Consider the following 19,508-nt stretch of genomic DNA (forward strand, 5'->3'; position numbering starts at 1 on the left):
CAGACCCACCCCAACCCCCCACCTCACCCTCGGCATCTGAATACACTGGCAAGCTGCTGCTGCCTCACATAGCCCCAGTGATGGCAGCTACACCCTAAGTCATTGTCCACAGATCTGAAATCCAGAACATTCTGGAAGCCTCCAGCACTTTTTTTTTTTCCTTAAGTTTGTGAAAAATTCACTAGATAACAAAACCTGTCCTGAGCTGATGTGAGCTATTTATAAGCTTTATTTATCCCACTTAATGTGAATATTCATGTTTCACTGCAGAAATATTAATGTGTTTAATTATGGGGTGCCACCCCCAGTCCCTGCTGGGGGTGTTATGTAATCAACAGTGTTCGTACATGTTTCCTTCCTAGAAGATGAAGGAAGAATCTGGGTTTCTAAACACACTGGGCCCTGAGGGATTTCAGTGAGGGGCTGTGTCCCTGCGGGGGTGCAAAGCTATCACTGTGTGCTCTCATCCTGTCTGACCTGTGACCAGACCACATGTGTGTCTTCACACGACTGCCACAGCGACACTGTGAGCGAGGACAGCTATTACCTGTCATTCTCAGACGAGGAAAGAGAGGCTGGAAAGGGATAAGGAACTTTCCAGAACCTCAGACTACACGCACGTGTGCAAGAGCATGCGCGCGCATGCACACACACACACACACACACACACACCACAGCGTGCCTCCCAAGACACAGCAGCCTTGTGCAGACCTGACTCCTCAGAAGCCCCCACCTGAAAACACCCTGCACTAGTCAGCCTCCCTGCTCCTCGCATGGGTGTTCTTCTGAGGGAGCCACCTGGTGGGTTGTGTACACAGTGGTGCCACCTGCACACATTCACACATGCATCTACACTCCATCGCACGCCCTCATACACTTGTCTGTATTCTCACACATCTATTCTCAGTCTCCCACCAGTGCACACTTGCTCCTGTGAATTCTGACACACTCAACTACACACATTCTCATGCTCACACTGACTCAAACTCATCCTGAACACTCTCACTTTCACTCACACTCATTGTCACTCATGCTCCCACATTCACTCTCACCTGTACACCTGAGTCTTGCACACTTACCCATTCTTGTGCTTGCAGTGATTCTTACTCTAACACACTTGTGTTCACATCCACACTCCCAGAATCACTGACTACCAAGCCTGTGAAGTGTGAATCTGAGCAAGTAGCTCATCTTTAAAACGGGGAAGTCAGGGACTGGAGAGATTGATCAGTGGTTATGAGCACTGACTATTCTTCCAGAGGATCTGGGTTCAATTCCCAGCACCCACATGTCAAATCACAGCTGTCTGTAATTCCAGTTCCAGGGGATCTGGCATCCTAAACACCAATGCACATAAAATAAAAATAAAGTTTAAAAAATGGGGAAATCATTTCTGCCTAATACAAGCTATTTTAGGGGACATTGTACCAAGCGTTTAATGTACAGCATCTCCTTCATTCCTCATAGAGAGCTTGAATGTGGTTACCGTCATCCCATTTACAGATAAGAAAACTGAGGCTTAGAGATGCTGAGAAACCTGCCCAAAGTCTAGAATCTAGATCTAACTGAGATTGGAACTTTTGCTCACTGATTCTAAACCCCAGGCTTATAATCACTGCTCCATGCCATCTTCTCCTTGAGCCTCTCTCCTGGGGCCAGCCAGAGTCAAGTTCACAACTGGGAGCAGAAAGGAGCCTTGCCTGCAGAGGACCTCCTTGCATCTAACCACCTGACCTCTGGCCCCAGCCACCTCGTGGCAAATGCCAGGAGACAGAACCAGAGACTCCCTGTCCTCTGCCCACTGTCCATCCACCATCCTTTCTTTCTCTCTCCAGGTGTGGCCACGTACACAGACAAGTTGTTCAAGTTCCGTAATAACCGGTGGGAAGACGTCCTAAGTGATGACGTCAATGTGGCCCGTGGAGTGGCCAGCCTCTTTGCCGGACGCTCCGTGGCCTGTGTGGACAGGACGGTGAGTGCAGGGACACATGAGGGCCTGGGAAGAAGCAGAGGGACCCCTTGATGTGAGAGCCAGGAGAGGACTCCTCAGGTAGACGTCCCCTTGTGGAATAGTGACAGCCACCTTGAGGTCAGAGCCCAGGGCTGTCCCACCTTGGTAGCTGCCAATGTCCCACACAGAGTAGAAGCAAAATACTAAGAACCAAGGCTTCAGGATGAGTGAAATCGTATCTATCTCTTGTGCAGCCCTCCCAGTGACCTGACCCCGTGGAAGCAACAGAGGGGTCATGATCATGAATATCAGATTCTTAGGGGAGAGCAGAGGCTCGGCTTGGAGCAATGGCTTAGCTGGGGACCCAAAATAGATCAGTGACATGTCTAGGACATGCAGCAAAGTCCAGTACCGAATGGGATGCTCCTTCATTCGTTCAACTAATACTAAATGCCCCGGTGAAGAAGGCACTGAGTTATGTGGCCTCCTGTACACATTTATAGAATATTGAAGGTGTGACAGGGAGTGCAAAAGTGGTCAAGGTAGGGTTGCCTGAATGTTCTTAGTTCATCAATGGTTCCATGAACACCTTCCTAGTACATCCTACCCAGAGGTGTTCAACCCAAAACATGGGGAGGTTTGCCTGAATGGAAGTGGAAAGAGGGGGGCTGCCGTCCGTGACCTGAGCTAGGTCCCAGCAGCCCGAGACAGACTTCTGGAGAAGTGGTTTGTCCCTCCTGTCACCTGGTCCCCTGCCACCCACCTGCTCGGCTCTGTAACAATAATCACTGCACTGGAGTCCCAGCTGCTGCCCTGCTCCATAGGGCATCTCTGGCCCCAGTTCTGGGGCTGAAGGGGGGGGGGCTCCAACTTTGGATTGAGATGGCACAGAGGGGTTGAGGATTCAGTGTGAATGTTCGCAGCAGGGGCCTCCAGGCCTTGGGGGAAGGCAGGTGCCAGGTATAAATATTTATTTCTTAACAAGCTGGTACTGGGAAGAGAAGCCAAGCTGGGCTGTGAAGCCACATTTAGCCCTGACCTGAATCCATGCCACCTGGACTCCTGCCTGGTGGGAGGGGACAATGAGGCGGGTCTAAAGTTCCGAGAGCATGGAAGGCCGTGGGTGTCAGGTCTGGTCACAGCTGGGGATCTTGTCCACATGCCTCCTGCTTCCCGCCTCCCTGGTCAAGGCTAAGCCTCTCACACTGGCCTAAGTGAGAAGGTCCCCCAGAACTGGAGGGAGGAGCTGAAGGTTAATCACAGAGATGCTCTCTAGGTCCCAGCAAGGTCATCCACACACTGGCGTTGAAACACACGACAAAGGGCTGTGTAGGAGGCAATGGGAAAGGGGCCAGCACCTCAGCACAGTGGGTGATGTGCAGAAGCTGCCTGCTCCCCATGGGGCCTCACTCCATCCTCCCAGGCCTTGGAGAACTGGGGAAAAAGCCTTTCAGTGGGTCACCACGAGGGGAAAAGGTGCTTTCTGAGTCTACCACCTTGGCCATTCCTGGAGCTTACGAATTGTGAAGAATGAGCTGGGAGAGGCCAAGGCCCGTGTGGAAACTACAAGACAGGGATGCGGTGTGGCATAGGAAACACAAGAGCAACAATGAAGGACGAGAGACAAAGGCAGCCTCCGCTTGCGCAGCTAACCATGCATGGAGTCCCGTGCACAGGACTCCTCTTCCAGAACCTTTACAATAGCCCACGAGGTACCAGCTACCATTATCACCTTCTACAGATATGGAAATTAAGGCTTGGAGCAATTAAATAACTTGACCTTGGTCACATAATAAATGGCAGGCACAACTGGGAATTGAACTCTGCCTGCCCAAAAACAGCACACGCCTCTTCATCCCTCGGCTACCCTGGCTCTGGGTACGGTGATAATAGACAGACGTCTCTAACCCAGGCGTTCTGGAAGCTCCACTCAAGCCAACTTCTCTTGACCCCACAGCCCCCACCTAGGGTGGGGGGTCTTACGGGTCAGTGGTTCTGAAAGTGTGGTCCCCAGACTATTGTTGGCAGACCCAGTGTTAGGAAGGAAGATTCAGAGGCTGCGGAGATGACTCGGCAGGTAAGAGTGCTTGCTGCCTAAGGACCTGAGTTCAAATCCCCAGAAGCCATGTAAAAAGCCAGGCATGGTTCTGCAGGCACTTGTAATCTAGTCCTGTGGGGTTAGAGACAGGAGGATCTGTGGGGCTTGCCAGCCACCAACCCAGCTCTGGGGTCAATGAGAGATCCTGTCTCAGGAGAACATGGTGGACAGTGACGGAACAGGACACAGGATCCCTCCTCTGGACTCTGTGCGTGCACTAGTGTGAACAGACCTTGTCTGCTCTATCCCTCAGACCAGCTCAATCAGAAATGCCAGGGATAAGACCCAGAGACACAGTTCAGTTCAGGGGGACCTACAGGATGTTGTGATGTGTGATCAGGGGAGTATGTCACTGGCCCAGCCATGCACCCCTACTCTGCTCTGCTCCAAACCTGGGGCACCCTCCTGCCCTTTTATCTCATCACACTCACCTTCCTGGATCGAGCTCAAAGCTGATCTCTTACAAGAAGCGTCCCCTGGTCAATAATGATTATGCTTCATGTTTATATAGCATTTTTATCTTTTCAAAGACCTTTCACATACATTGTCTCATTTCATCTTCTCAACCACCCTGCCAGGAAGCAGGGGGAATCAGATCCCCCATTTAGCACACGCAAGAGGCAGCCTGTAGCCCTTGATGGATGTGCCCAAGGCTGAAGAGCCATTCAGGGCCTGAGGCTAGACCAGGATTGGGCTAATAGGCTCTGACTGGTGCTTTTTAGAGCCGGTAGTCACTGGTAAGCAGCAGCAATATAGCTTGGAAATCTGTTTCCCTCTCCCTTTTCCCGGTAGTACTGAGCTTTGAACCAAGGGCCTCATTCATGCTAGGTGGCAACCACTGGACCACTGAGCTACAGCCTCCACCTCACCTGGAATTCTGTTAGACACACACATCCTCCAGGCCCGTTCCAGACCCCTTGAGTCAGAATCTCTAGGAATGGGGCCGAGAGTCTGTGGCAACAAGCCCTCCAGGTGGTTCTGATGTTAGCTCTGGACCCAGCATCCAGAAACACCTTCCATGCCCTGGTGTAGACCCAGAGCTCCAGAAATACTTCCCATGCCTGGTGTAGACCCAGCAACCAGAAACAACTCCCATGCACTAGTGTAAACCGAGAGCTCCAGAAATACCTCCCGTGTCCTGGTGTAGACCCAGCAACCAGAAACACCTCCCATGCCCTAGTATAGACCCAGCAACCAGAAACACCTCCCATACTCTGATGTAGACCCAGCAACCAGAAACACCTCCCATGCCCTGGTGTAGACCCAGCAACCAGAAACACCTCCCATGCCCTGGTATAGACCCAGCAACCAGAAACACCTCCCATACTCTGGTGTAGACCCAGCACCCAGAAACACCTCCCATGCCCTGGTGTAGACCCAGCAACCAGAAACACCTCCCATGCCCTGGTGTCTTCTCACCCTCTTAGAACTACTGTGGTCAGGCTCACATGTGAATTTCCACAATCATCAACACCTACAACACACCTATGTTTATCTGTTTTATCACCCAGATGAATTGAAGTAAGGATTTAGGTATAACTGAATTTTATAAAGCTTCTAATTTGTAGCAGAGTGCATTTGAGCCCATGTGGGCTTAATTACCCACTTGTTGATGAGCTTGCTAGCAGCTGGTGGGGTCAGGAATGGTTCGCCGTGGTGCACTTTTCCATTTGGCCTTTCTCACTTCGTCCAGTCACTGCACGTACACGATTGGAGCTCCTGTGATGGATACGAGTGAGAACCTCTCAAAGTTTTCCCCTATTGAGACTCCAACAGGCTGTAAAGCATCCCACACTTCACTTTTGCCTAAGTGTCCTGTGGGATCTTACTGAAATACAGATTCTTGTTAAACAGGTCTGGGGTGGGCCCTGACAGTCTGTAGTTCTAACACCGGCTCCCAAATGGCATCGGGTGCTGGTCCAGGGACTGCTTTGAGTAATGGGACCCGTAAAGCACCGATTCCCAGATAACAGGTTGAGACTTGATAACCCAGCGGCCTCCCAGTCTCCAACTTCATCTCCTAACACTTGCTGCCTTGTGTTTGACCTCTGGCAACACCAAACCAGCTGCCATCTTTCCGTGAGTCCGCTGTTCTCCGCCTCTGCCTTGAAGGTTCTTTCCCTCTGCTTCACTGGCTCTTAGAAAACCTTTTCTTAAGCTCATAGTGAGGCGCCTGTCTCCGGGCTGCAAGCCTCTCTTCGGTGAGACCAGGAAACCCCGTGCCTGTGTCTGGAATGCAACTTGTGTGGTTTGGACACCTCTGTGTCCCCTGAAGACTCTAAGCTCCTCCCCTGTCCTCGCCCATCAAGTTACCCCCACTTGAGTGTCTCTGGATCAGCTCTACCCCCCCCCCCAATAAAAGGGTCCACAGTAGGTGTGAAGTGAGTGATGATGATGGTCCTGATCATGATGCCTTGGGATAAGAGAATCAAGCAAGCAGAGAAGGTCAGTAAGGATGACAGCATCAGCTTGTCACCTCAAGCTCAGCTCTTTCTCTTTTTTCTCTGGCTGGCCTTCCACGCTAGACTTTACGCCACCTAAGGACGGGGGCAGTGGGTTCAGAACGCATCGAAGAACACTTTGTAAACAGTGAGAGCTTGAGGGATAACTTCTGGAGGAAAGTGGTGAGAAGATAATAGGGAAGCTGGAAACAGATTTAGAAGCTGTGTGTATCTCTTGGGAAGAAGGAGGCATCCACCGGAGAAATAACACCATTATAATAAGAGGCAGAAAGGAATCTTTTATCAGCGGGGTTTGGACTACTGAAGAGAACGGTTACTGAAGGAGAAGCCAGTGCCCGGGGCTTCTCTGAGATGCAAAGAAAAAGAAAGGAGGTGGTATTATAAAGGCCAAAACAGTGAACTACCTCTTCCCGATAAGCTGGGGAGACAGGGCTGAAGGAGGATGGAAGACCTCAGGAATCTGCACCTTTCCTGCAAGGAGGAGAGGGAGCGGGCTCAGGAATTTGCTTGTCATCTCGGCTGGAGTGGGCTTGAATGGGAGCGAGAAAGACGGAGAATAATGGGAACTGGTAGATCAATCAATCAGCAAATATTTATTGAGCAGCTACCCTGGCTGGCAGCTGGAGCGAGCTCAGCTGGAGGGAGGCACATTAGAAAATTGTCTATAAAAAGGTGGTTGTGGGGGAGAGGGAGAGATGTGTTCTTCCGGAACAGGATAGACTCAGCAAGGCTGCTTTGTTGTCTGGCTCGGGAGGTGGGCACCATCCACATGGCAGCCCTTGTCATGAGCACCTCTTGGGGTTGTAGCCCACACAGACTTCAACCCACGGGCGAAGCTAGGATCCCTGGGGCAGAGACAACTTCTGGGGAAGCCGGGACGAAGATGCGGCTTCTCATCTCCTTCCATTATTCCTCAGGGCTCCGGACGATACTCCATCTACATCGCTAACTATGCCTATGGTGATGTGGGGCCTGATGCGCTCATTGAAATGGACCCTGAGGCCAGTGACCTGTCCCGGGGGATCCTGGCCCTCAGGGATGTGGCTGCTGAGGCAGGGGTCAGCAAGTACACAGGTATGCTGAGTTTGTGGAGGCTGTGAGTGGAGGGGGCTGGGGCTGGGGTCCAGGGCCCTGCAGAGCTGTGTTTGCTAATTCATCAGCAACCAGGAGGACAGAGAAGGTTTATAAATCCCGAGCAGGGATGAAGGCATCATCCCCTCCCACAATGTATGCTGCCCCTCCAAAGGGAGGTGAGATGCCTGGCAAGTGTGAGCTTGGGGGCTGGGGGCACCATACAACAGGCACAGGGGCTTGCCAAAGACTGGGAGGAAAAGAACACCGTGTCATCCGGTCCCAGGAACCTCTTGCCCCCTCCCCTGCTATAACCCCAGTGATGAGTGAGCAGATTGCGTTGGAGAAAACTGACAGATCACAAGAACCGAGATTTAAAGCTTTCTTTATTGCTCAACAGCAGATGAAATTATTTACTTACACATAAGCAGCCAGGAATTGAGCGCTAAGTCCCTAAGCTTCGGCTGGGTCCCGTCTCGGATAACTGAGCTCAAAGAATTGCGTTCTTGTTCCAAACCCTCTCCGGCACTTTTTATGGAAGGTGCGCTCCCCCCTCAGCACTCTGGATGGGGGACCTATTGTCAGAGCCTCTGACAGGAGCTCTTTCTAGGGAAGGCTGTTTTTCTAATTCCAGCAGGGCTGCTGACTAAACTCTGATAATCTGCCAATAGGCTGTTGATGGCAGAGCCATCCAGTTCCTGTTCTGAGTGCCAAAAATCAGGAAGCCAGGGCTGTGCATAACAACTCGGCCTTGTTCACACCCGCCCTGCAGTTGGGTGTAGAAATTCTCCTGTTAGCTAGCCTTCCCCGTACATCTGCTCCAAGTTATACTACAGACACTACCAAAGCTGCAGCCAGCCTGAGCTCAAAGCTTGGAGACGGAAAGTGGCATGGGAAGTCATGTGGGCATCACCCTTCCCCCAGACACTTGGCCAGTAGCAAATCTCCAAGTTCCACCCAGGAAAGGTTGTCCTGACCCGCTAGGAGTTGATGGTGCCCTCACCCAGCCAACTTGCCACCTCCATGAAAGAGATTAATGCCGACCTATCTGACAAAGTTTGTGGTCACAAATGACTAGACAGTAAAGTAGTTTGTGTGGCTCAAGCCCCATCAAAGTGCCTGGGAGCCCTGGGCATGAACGTGCCTCAGAAAGGCTGAGTGTCAGTAATAAACCATGTTTCCCTGGGAAGAAGAATAAACATGAGGCGCTTCAGCCTAGATTGGTACAGTCAATTTTTCTGAGTAAGCTCCCAGTTCTGTGTACTGGGCTGGCTTGGCAATTAAGTGCCTTGATCTTGCAGGAAGGGAGGGGTGCAGGCTGGGGGATGAAACACTTGAAAATGATGAGATGGAAGGGAGGCAAGGACTGGGAGAGTGCATTACACACAGAACGGAAGAATCCGGGAGGTTGGAGCATGAAGGGGGCATTGTTCACGCTGGCTGGGCTGGCACAGAACCCAGCAGGGAGAAGGGGGGCCGAGCAAAGACAGCTGAGGAACAGAGATGCTATGAGAGCCCCAGCCAACTGTGCCGGCCATTCTGGAAGGATAGGGCAACCCGAGGCGGGGCCAACGGCTTCTGTGGAGGCATGGAGGAGGCCAGGGCAGCTGGCATGCCCAGAGGACACATAAGAGCAGTTCTGCAGACTTCCAGAAGCCATTTGGCTGGCAAGAACCAATTTGGCCCACCAAGTTACTGTTCTGTCTGCCCGCCTTCCTCAGCCCCCCAACACTATTCTGCAACCCCCACTTGTCACTCGGTTAATGACACATGGACATCTGGCTGAAAAATGGCCCCGGAGTGCTCCCTTGAGCCCTGGGAATGAACCCCAAATGTAAGGGCCACTACGCTGAGCCCAGCCCAGTGGCTGAGACTCCGGGCAGGTAGCCAGTGCTCATCGCCAGAACAGTGGAAGGGGTCTGAGAAGCCGGGAGGAGTGAGCAAGGCCGAAGCAGGCTGGAGAGAAACAAGCAGTGGCCAGATGTGTTTCAGGGAACTGGGGCCTCTACAGCCAAGCCACACAGCCCCGATTTTCCAGGGCAGCCATGTGGCCTGGGAGGACCTCCCATTTGCCAAGGGATCAAACTAGGTCCAAATAGCAGAAAGGACTCACCCAAGGTCATTTAGGAGATTTATAGAAAGCCAGCACTTGGGGCCCTATCTCCTGATGCTTAAACTAGCCACAAGCAGCTGGCCTTTCTAATGACCTCCAACTTGAGTATCCTGCTCCAGTCTGGTAAAGGGAAGGCCCCTCACCCACTGAGTTATGCATTGGCAGACAGGCCCTGAACTGTGTACCCAGGTTGTCAGGCTGAAGCAGCTGTCTGGCCTGGGGTGCTCAGGACAGCAGGCTGCAGTGACGAGGGCCAATGGCACACAAGCCACGCACAGGTTGTTATGCTATGCAGGAGGGGGAGGGGGGGATCTCTCCAGACACTATTGATTCTGGCATCGACTGCCACTCTGCTGGGTCACAGTGCCATCTAGTGGCTGAAATGCTGCTCTCAGGGGACTGAGGGCCCCTGGAGGGCGTCGGAACCAGGGCTGCCAGGACTGAATAATAGCAGTGGAGAGCCTGCTGCCCAACACTCCAAGCCCTAACCTCTCCACCTACCAGAGACCTCTTGGAGCCAGGAAGTGCTGAGGTGTGTGGGAACCTTGAAGAATGGGTTCCATCCTGTAGAAGGCTTGACAGAGGAGAGAGAGAGAAGTAGAAAAGTCCTGTGGTATGTCTCCAGGCACCTTCGCCCAGCCAACCAGCAGAGAGGCTAAAGGGAGTAGGCTGCCATTTGCAGATCCCACCTGCACCGTGCCTGCCTGCCTAGACAGCCACAGAAAACAATGACCTCTCCCAACACAGATTCTACCTTCACTGTGTTTTGGAGAACTAAAGAGCTCAGGGAATGCCTATGGTCTCACACACACTCACATCTGCCCTGTGGCTCTGACAGGGTGGCACCAGGGTCCTCTGCTGGGCATCTCCTGGGAGCCTCAAGCTAAACTCAGGAATGGAACTGAGAGAGCCAGCCCACCTGTCATGGAGGCATGAAGGCTGTGTCTTCAGGCCTGGATACCACATAGGCACCTTCATTCCCTCCCCAGACGGAGTCCAGCTTTCTGTCACCCTTTCCTCTGCACACAGCCTCACCCAGGCCCTACCCTTTCTCCAGACCTCTGCATTCAGGCCTCGACCTTTGAGGGAGCATCTGCCTAGGCTGCAAGGTGGTGATTAAAGAAGCCTTAAAGGAAATTTGGAAAGAAAATGAAGGGGGATTTATGATGTTGGGTGGAGAGTTCTGCTGTTGGCTGGGAGCAGTGTGGAACAAAGCGGAGGGCAGATCTGATTTATAGGAAGTCATTATTGGAGGAGACGGAGAGGCCCAAAGCCCAGCTGAGCCCTTCTGGCAGATTCCCATCAGTAGTGTGGCTGGTGCCTCCGGGTGGGGGCTGAGGAGCCTCCCAGGTTCCCAGGTGGGTGCCAGCCTTCTAGCAGTAGCTCAGCCAGATCTAACAGCTAGGACCAGGCAAGGCTAGAGTGACAGGTACCTCAGCCAGGTCCAGGAGCCCCAGAGGGGTCCCCAAAGGTTCCCAAGGTTCAGGATACAGGAGGACCATTTCCCAGAGGTGTCGGGTGCATTTGATGATTATCAGAGGAGTCTGTCCTTGTTTTGAAGTGACTAGATGTGTGATAGGCTAAAACTTTGATTTTTACATGAATTTTTCTCAGCTGTCTCCAGAGATTTTAAAGAGGCGACACTGGCGGCCGCACCCCCGAGGTGCCAGTATAATCCCTTCCCTATCGAAAGGGGACCTGAGCAGGGGACCTGAGCAGAAGTGTCAGAGAAGCAAGCTGAGGAGAGAGCATGAGGGCTTGAGTTGGAACCTGAATACCTGCCAACTGTGATTGCTCCTACATAAGCCTCAGCTTGCTCACCTGGAAAATGGAGGGAATTGGGGGACATTGAAGAGGCATTAGCCAAAACAAACAATCTTTTCATTACATTGGACAAGTGTACTCAAGAGTTCTACTGTACACTATGGTGACCATGGTTAATAACAATACATTGTATTCCTGCATGACACCAAGAAGATAGATTCTAAGTGTTCACAGAATTAAAATAATTAATATGTGAGATGCATATGTTAATTAGCTCATTTTAGTCATTTCATAGCATACACATTCTTCAAAACATGTTGTATGTGATAAACATATGCAATTTATTATTTCTCAGTTAAGAAAGTGGTGGTGATGAGACACCCCCCCAGGTGTCATGACACTTAACGTGAGATGTATGTACCCATCCCCAGCACACAGGACGGGGCCACCAGACTCTTCCCTCTAGTCCTTTACCCACTCTGGCCTCACACAGCTTCTGCATGGCCCCTCTGTGCTGAGTGGACACAGCAGGAAATGCTCTTCTTCCTACAGCCTCTGGTGGCCCAGTTGGAAACCTTCAAGGGACCAGGGGTTGGAGAGACCTGAGCTGAGTGTCCTTGCCTGACAGTACCAGCTCCCACCCAGTCTCACCATCCAGCCTTGCCTGGCATCAGCAGGCTCTCCCCACACCAACAGCCTCAGCACTTCCATTTGGAATTATGCAGGAAATAAACTTAGAAAGGAGAACCCCGTTTTACCATCCTACCTGTTGTTCCCCTTCTCCAACTCACACCTTCCATCCCTCTGCCTCACACATTTTCCGGCATCTTATCCCAACTCTTTTACAATATGTTCTTGGATGTTCTTGGCTGCCTATGAACCTTGGTATCCACGAGAACCCTGTTTCTACAAGATTCCAGTAGGAGAATGTCATGGGTCCATGCCCTTTCAATGAGGAGCCCCTGGGCCTCCACTGCAGTGGGACAATGGGCAGGATGTTTATCCTTTGGTCCAGTTTGGAGGATGCATCTGTTGAAAAGCAGAAGTTTAAGTGTCATCTCATCACCCCTCCCCTTCATTTTGCAGTGCAGGGGAGTGATACCTAGAGGTCTCCTTCCAAAGTTCCTGAAGCCAGAAAGAGGGAATGGCCCAGGAGAGAACTCAGGAGCCCCTTCCTCAGAAACTGGATCCCCATCTGCTGCTTCATCCCTGGGTCAGCAGCCCATAGTTGGAGCAGTTCAGAGTGTGTGATCCATCCACAGCCTCTGTCTTCCCTCCCCATCCAGGCCCTGAGAGCTGGGAGACGGACCCCTGCACCAGAATCTCACTGGAGACCGCACTGTCCAAGTGCAGGGGTCAGAGGTCCGGAGGTGCAGGTACTGAGACTAGCCAAGGCTGCTTCCCCACAGGGGGCGAGTCCAGTGAGCAGACAGGTGGCAAGAGGAAGTGGGGACTTCAGAGGGTCATTTCCCCCGGAACCCCCAACCTCTCTGACAGACTTACTTGTCAGAATGGCACATGTCCTTGGAAGGAAGGGGAGACAGAATCATTCAAAGCCCCACAGCATAACAAAGGGGCCTTTGAAGCTTGAAGTGCTGGGCAAAAATAAAGTGATATTATTCACTCAGCAGGTGGTAAATAGTCCCAGCTAATGACTGTGTGGCACCTGACATTTTCCAAGATACCTTCCAAAATTCATCCCACTTAATATTTATGATACCCCTGAGAAGGAGCTATTATTATTACCAGTTTATTTCATAGATGAGAAAACAGAAGCCGAGAAAGGTTAAGTGATATGCCCAAGGTCACACAGCTCAAGCTTGGACTTGCGGATCACCAGTCCTGAGGGCTGGCATTCCACCACTGCAGCCTCATCTGGGGAAGCGTGTGTCTGTGAGAGAGGGTGCTGGCTTCACACAGCGAAGAATTCATTGACAAGGGTGGAGTCGACGCCATCAGGGTGTCCCTAACCGCCTTCTGGATAGCCCCGTAGGGTGTGGTTTATGCTGAACCTAGGCAGAGGAGGGGAGCGTGGGTATCCCAAAGCAGGAAGAAAAGGAGAGACGGGTCCTGGGAGAAGATCTGCTGCTCTCTTTGTCACTGGCCGGCTGAGAGGAGGCACAGAAGGGCAGTTTTGACGGGAGGTTTCTGTTGGTTTCAAGAGTTTCCCTTGTGGCATCAGTGACCGGTGCATCACCTGGCTGCCCTGCCTTAGACCCCAGTTTGGACACCATCCGAAGGTTTCTGGAGATGAGCCCCAAAAGGCTGGCTCCCTGACTGTGGACTCACCTGCTACCCAACTGTGTGGCCAACTTGCCAAGAAGGAGTTGTGGGTAACATCTCTGTTATGGTCCGGTTGCTATGGCAATAAATTGCTGCTAATTAGTAGTGTGGTTACCATGGCAATTTTCTAGTAATTACAGGTTACAAATGGTGCAAGGCTTCAACCCAACCCAATTAGTTAATTAGAAAGATTTAGAAATTTGTCCAAAAGGGAAATAACCTGCTTTGTAGAAAATGAAGGGAATGTGTCACAGCTTGGGAGCCAGAGGCAGAGAGGAAATTGGAGGATGCCACAGAGAGGGAAAGACTGAGTTGCATGGTGGCAAGTCCTGAATCCTACCTGGAATTTCCTGGAAGCCCTCACCTGGATGGGAGTCTGGCAGTGACCAGGGCAGGGACAGCCACCACCAGCTCCTCTTTTTAATGGGCAGAGGTGATGCCCAGGTCATGTCTCAGCATCCTTCCTACAGGCTGTGGAAAGTGGCTGGGAAGTCAACACCCTACTCCATGGCCTTCATGCTACCTGCTACCTCCCAGGAGGAGGAGGACTCCCAGGAGTGATGGGGACTTTGTTGCTCATTTTCCCGATACTGGACTCTCCTTTGAGACTTAATCTGATTACCTGGGAAGAAAGAATCCAGGATACAAAAGCCCAACAGGTATTAGTAAGAGGTCCAGCAAGAGTAATAAAGTGCTAAAGTCGTTATGGGGCCCCTGCCCTAGCTCCATTCTAGAACAAAGCCCCATAACTTGTCAGGGAGCATCTCCCAGGGTGAAGGACCACGGGAGCCTGAGACCCCTCTCCTCAGATTAGTTCAGTCACTTCACAAACCCCTCGATCCATCCAGAAGTGGGTGGCCGAGGGCCTGACCATTAACACATGGCTCTGCCAGAGCTATCATTTACTTAAGAACTCCAGCCCCAGTTTTCTCTTGTCACATTACCTAGTTCCTTAGAGCGATATGCCTCGTCCTTTAGTGGACATACAAGCCACACTGTGGTCTCATCAGCATGCAGGACTCAGGGGAGCCTGAGATTTTGCATTTCTGATTGTGGGGCTGGTCCACAGGCCTGGTTGCACAGCAAGGCTGTAGGCTTCCCAAAACCTCCATCTCTCTTGCCTCACTTTTTAAAAATAGACTTCTGAAGACTCCATATTTATCTTATACAACATGATGTTCTGAAATATATATGCCTTGTGGAATAGCTGGCCTGAACTAACATGCATTATTTTCCACATGGGATAGGTCGCTTACAAACCACTGTCTTAACCAGCAAGAGCAGCATACATCTATTACCTCTACTCACCATAGTGTACGATAGTCTCTCCCACACTTAGACCCCCTGTTCAACTCTTCCCTTTTCCATTGTTATCCCTTCCCCATCCCCCTCTTCACCCAGACCCTGGAAACCCTACTCTATGCCCTGCTTCTGTAGTTTGGCTCTCTAGCCTCCACACTTCAGAGAAATCCTGCTTATCTGCCTCATCTCCATTTGGCATGTTTTCCTCTCGGCTCACCTGTGTGGCCACAAACGACAGGATTTTCTTCTTTTGTAAGGCCGGATAGCATTTCATTGTGAAAACGTACCACATTTCTTTATTCAGTCTTCTGATGGACACCTAGCATGGTTTCAGATTGGCGCTCATGAACAGTGCTAGAGTGGACCCAGGAGCTCAGACATCCCGAACCTACTGGCTTCATTTCCCTTGGAGGTGTATGCCCAGCAGCAAAATTGCTGCATTGTATGTTAGTTCTATTTTTTATTTTTCTGAGGGTTCACCACACTGCTTTGTGGTTGTACTAATTTATATTCCCTCCAAGCATGTCTAGGGCTTCATGTCCCCTCCCTCCTCTTGGACACTTGTAATCCATCGTCGTTTCTCACTCATTTGATTTTTATAAAGACTAAAAAGGGCAAGTCAGAAAATCCCCATTCAACAGCAGAAGAAACTGACGTTCAAGGGGTAACAAATTGTCTATAGTGAAGCGTCTCGTGAGAATCTCCGCCCACTCCTCATAGGGCTATTTCAACAGTTTCCCAGCATCCAGGGGCTGTGGCTGGTAAGGTTTCCCAGGTGTGAGTGGGTTTTCCAGGGAGCAGGTGAGGATCAGCAAGCAAAGGCTGTAGTTGAAGCGCTCTGGTTTGGGATGCTATGTTCAGGATGCGCTAAGGTTGGACTTCTTATTATCGGGAGCTCAAAATTGATGTTAGTCCTCAAAGCCTAACGGGGAGCTGGCTTGGTTTGTGTCTTTAAAAAAATGTAAGCCTGGTGGTGGTGGCCCACACCTTCAATCCCAACACTCAGGAGGCAGAGGCAGGAGGATCTCTGTGAGTTCGAGGCCAGCCTTGTCTACAGAGGAAGTTCCAGGACAGCCAGGGCTATACAGAGAAACCTTTGTCTCAAGAAATAAATATATATAGTGTATATGTGTGTATACATATATATGTATACACACACACACATACACACACACACACACACACACACACACACACACACACACACACACGCTATTGGGTATTCTTCTCTCAAACTGCAAAAACAAGACTTGTTTCTACAAGCCAAACAAAGAAAAGGCCAACTACCATCTCTCTTCTTTCCCTAGTCCGTCCTGATGCAGCTAGTCAGTGTGAACTTCTCCACTTTTCTCCAAACTCAAACGAACTTACACACACATCTATTCTGAAATGCCAAGAATTTTCCCACCTTTTTTAATAAATGTAAGATCACACAGTACTGTTACTTGCCAAGTTGCTTCTTCTGCTTTTTTCTTTTTTTTTTTTTTTAACAATCTCAGGCACTCCTCCAAATCAATACATATGGATCCACATAGTCCTTTTAGTAGCTGCAGAATGATCCACCATATGGATGCACCATAATCCATTCGGCCAGTTCACTATCAATGGACAAAACTGCTTAGTATTTCAACCAAAGCCAAAAAGCATCCTTGGGTCTACAGCTAGGACCCACAGCCTGTCAGAGTCTGCAGGCAGGACTGACTTCCTAAGATTCTTAACCCAAGAGCACATGTACAGGTTTTGACGGGCTTATTTGGGACTTGAAGTGGGACTGAGGCCCTGCTGAGGGTCCTATAACTTGACTGTGCTCACAGAGACAGAGCTGGGTTTAGGAATGTTGTGATTCAGCTGGTATGCGTGGTGACCATACCCTGAGTTCCTGGGGCATGGAATGAAGCTCTTGGCACAAAGTGATCCCACCCAGCTCTTCTCCGGCCTTGGTACCATCAAAGTTATGGAGACTGGGAGCCAAGGTCTAGCTCAGGGAAGCATCCCAAAGTTCAGATCCCTCAGGCTTTTCTGATTGTTTCCTTAAAGCAGTTTATCTGGGTCCTGAGCAGTCCAGTCCTCCAGGCAGGGCTTGGCTGGGCACTAGGCACTCACTGTGGGTTCCCCTCTTCTCCTAGCGGGCCGGGGTGTCAGCGTGGGCCCCATTCTCAGCAACAGTGCCTCAGATATCTTCTGTGACAATGAGAACGGACCCAACTTCCTCTTCCACAATCAAGGCAATGGGACATTTGTGGATGCTGCAGCTAGTGCTGGTGAGTAAGTGTGGACCTTTCCTGTGCCCTGGAGGTCCTGGGCCTGACGGACTGTGGACTGCTCTGCCACCGTCAAGCCACAGGGGTGTTTGCTGACCAGGCAGGGAGGCTCCTGCTCCTGGCATGCCCTGTGCCCACAGGCGGCATTGGCCTCTGAACCTCTGAGTCTGCTTTTGTTTCCTAGCACAATCCTCCAGGCTCTCCCTCCCCAACTTGGTCTCTCCCCATTTATCTTCCTTTTATTTTTTTTTAACCTTTTTTACATGTGTGCACATGTGTGGATGTATGTGTGCTGTGGCACTCAACTGGAGGTCTGAGGACAACTTGCAAAAGCCAGGCCTCTCCTTCTACCATATGGTTCTCGGGGCTTGAACTCAGGTCTCCAGGCTGTCCAGCCTCTGGTTCCTGGTCATCCAGGCAGTGTTGGGCATGGGCTCCCTTTTGTGGCATGGGCCTCAAATTATACCAGTCATTGTTTAAACTAGTTCTGTTGTTTGGGGGGGTTGTTTTGTTTTGTTTTTGTTTTGTTTGGGGGGTGGTTGGTTGGGTTTTTGTTATTGGTTTGGTTTGGTTTGGTTTGGTTTTTTGAGACAGGGTTTCTCTGTGTAGCCCTGGCTGTCCTGGAGCTTGGTCTGTAGTCCAGGCTGGTCTCGAACTCAGAGATCCGCCTGCCTCTGCCTCCCAAGTGCTGGGTTAAAGGTGTGTGCCACCAACAACCATGTCAAGAAGCTTTGCTAAGTTTCCGGCTAGTGCCAAGAGCTGGGAATGCTGACCTGAATAAGGCCAAGACCACCTCACACTTAAGAAAGGAGCTAACACTCTAGAAACACACGTCTACATAAGCAGCTATAACAAGGAGCAGGATAAAATACAAATCAAACCATCATCATGGCTTCCAACTCTGCTCCCCTTCCTGCCTGTGATTATCTCCCATCAACCTCAGGACCTTGCATGTACCATTCCTTTTGCTGGACTGCTCTCCCTGTTCTCAGTTGAACTTCCATGTGCCCTTCAACCTTCTGCCCAGGGTCACCTCTGAGAAGCGTTTTCTTTCTTCCTCCTCTGGTTCCACTGCCCCTGGCATGTACCTCTCGCTCGGGTTCCTGCATTGCCCTCATGACTGGTCTGTGTGCTCCACAAGGACTGAGACCTTGTACTGTCCTCTCTTGGCACCCAGGCGATGACAGAATGGATACTTTCTAAAAAGGTTGTGGATGTGGTATGTGCTCTTCAGCCCCTTCCTCATCCCCCATTTCCTCCCATCTTGAGAGTGCATGACAGTTTCAGTGCACCTTCTCCTTGGAGCACAGGCAAGAGTGACTGAGGAGCTGGACCCATAGATCTTAGGTCCCACCAGCTCTGCAGACAACAGCATCTAAGCCCCCAAGCATGAGCTCATCCCTTCTCTCTGATGCAAGAGTGTCTCTCCCTCCACCTTCCTGCTCGGGAGTCTCCACACGCCAGCTGGCTACCCGTCACCCCACATCCTTGCCCCAGTGTCTCTCCTTCCCTGGCATAATAGGGTGTGGTCCTCTGGCCTGCCCTCTGAGCCCACCCCCTGCCTGGGCTGTGCTTGGCAGCAGCCAGTTTCGCTGCTGAGAAATCACAGAACGCAGGGAAGGAGGAAGCACAGAAAACTGAGAGCATTTGATACGGTGTTAAGGGGGTGGAAGCAGAGGTGAGCGAACAAGCTGGAGTGGGAGAACGGATCAGGAGGAGGAGATGCGAGGTGCGAGGCCCGTAATTGGAAGTCAAAGCGATTGCAGGGGTTTAACAAGACATGTCAAGGGGGCATTCATCACCCAAACAGATGCCGCTGTGAAGTGCAGCCTGGCACTCCTTAGTCCCGTGGAAAGGAACCAGCTCCTTGTCAAGGTGCCTACAGATAGGAGAGAAATGGGCCGGCTCAGAAGGCCACCGACCCGACGCTTAGGCAAGGGAGTTTGCAGAGAATTAATGGAATATCGGCCATAGGGTTTGGGGGCTGTCCCCAGTCCCTTCAACCCCACCCTCTCCAACTGAGCCTTGTCTCATCACTGTTCAGCCCCAGACCTCTCTCCTCCATGGGAATACCTCACCTCCAAGGTTCTCAGAGTCCCCACCCTGCCTTCTCTGGATCACCCTGCTTGCAGCAGCCCAGGAGTCTGCCCACCACCTGCCTCTAGTCTGTTGTTCTATGACCCTGTCCCCAGGGCAACCTGCA

General features: G+C 51.2%; 1 protein-coding gene across 3 annotated transcripts in view; it reads left to right on the forward strand.

Moving 5' to 3' along the window:
• Crtac1 (cartilage acidic protein 1) overlaps window positions 1–19,508 on the forward strand; it is a 142,509-nt gene that overhangs the window by 99,749 nt on the left and 23,252 nt on the right. For all 3 annotated transcript variants that reach the window (XM_059257894.1, XM_059257901.1, XM_059257910.1), the window contains exons 4-6: window positions 1,836–1,972; window positions 7,429–7,585; window positions 17,171–17,305. In XM_059257894.1, coding sequence (XP_059113877.1) covers window positions 1,836–1,972; window positions 7,429–7,585; window positions 17,171–17,305 — 429 coding nt within the window. The remainder of the gene's footprint in view (window positions 1–1,835; window positions 1,973–7,428; window positions 7,586–17,170; window positions 17,306–19,508) is intronic.

Source organism: Peromyscus eremicus, chromosome 1 (genome assembly GCF_949786415.1).
Source record: "Peromyscus eremicus chromosome 1, PerEre_H2_v1, whole genome shotgun sequence".
Lineage (NCBI taxonomy): Eukaryota > Metazoa > Chordata > Mammalia > Rodentia > Cricetidae > Peromyscus > Peromyscus eremicus.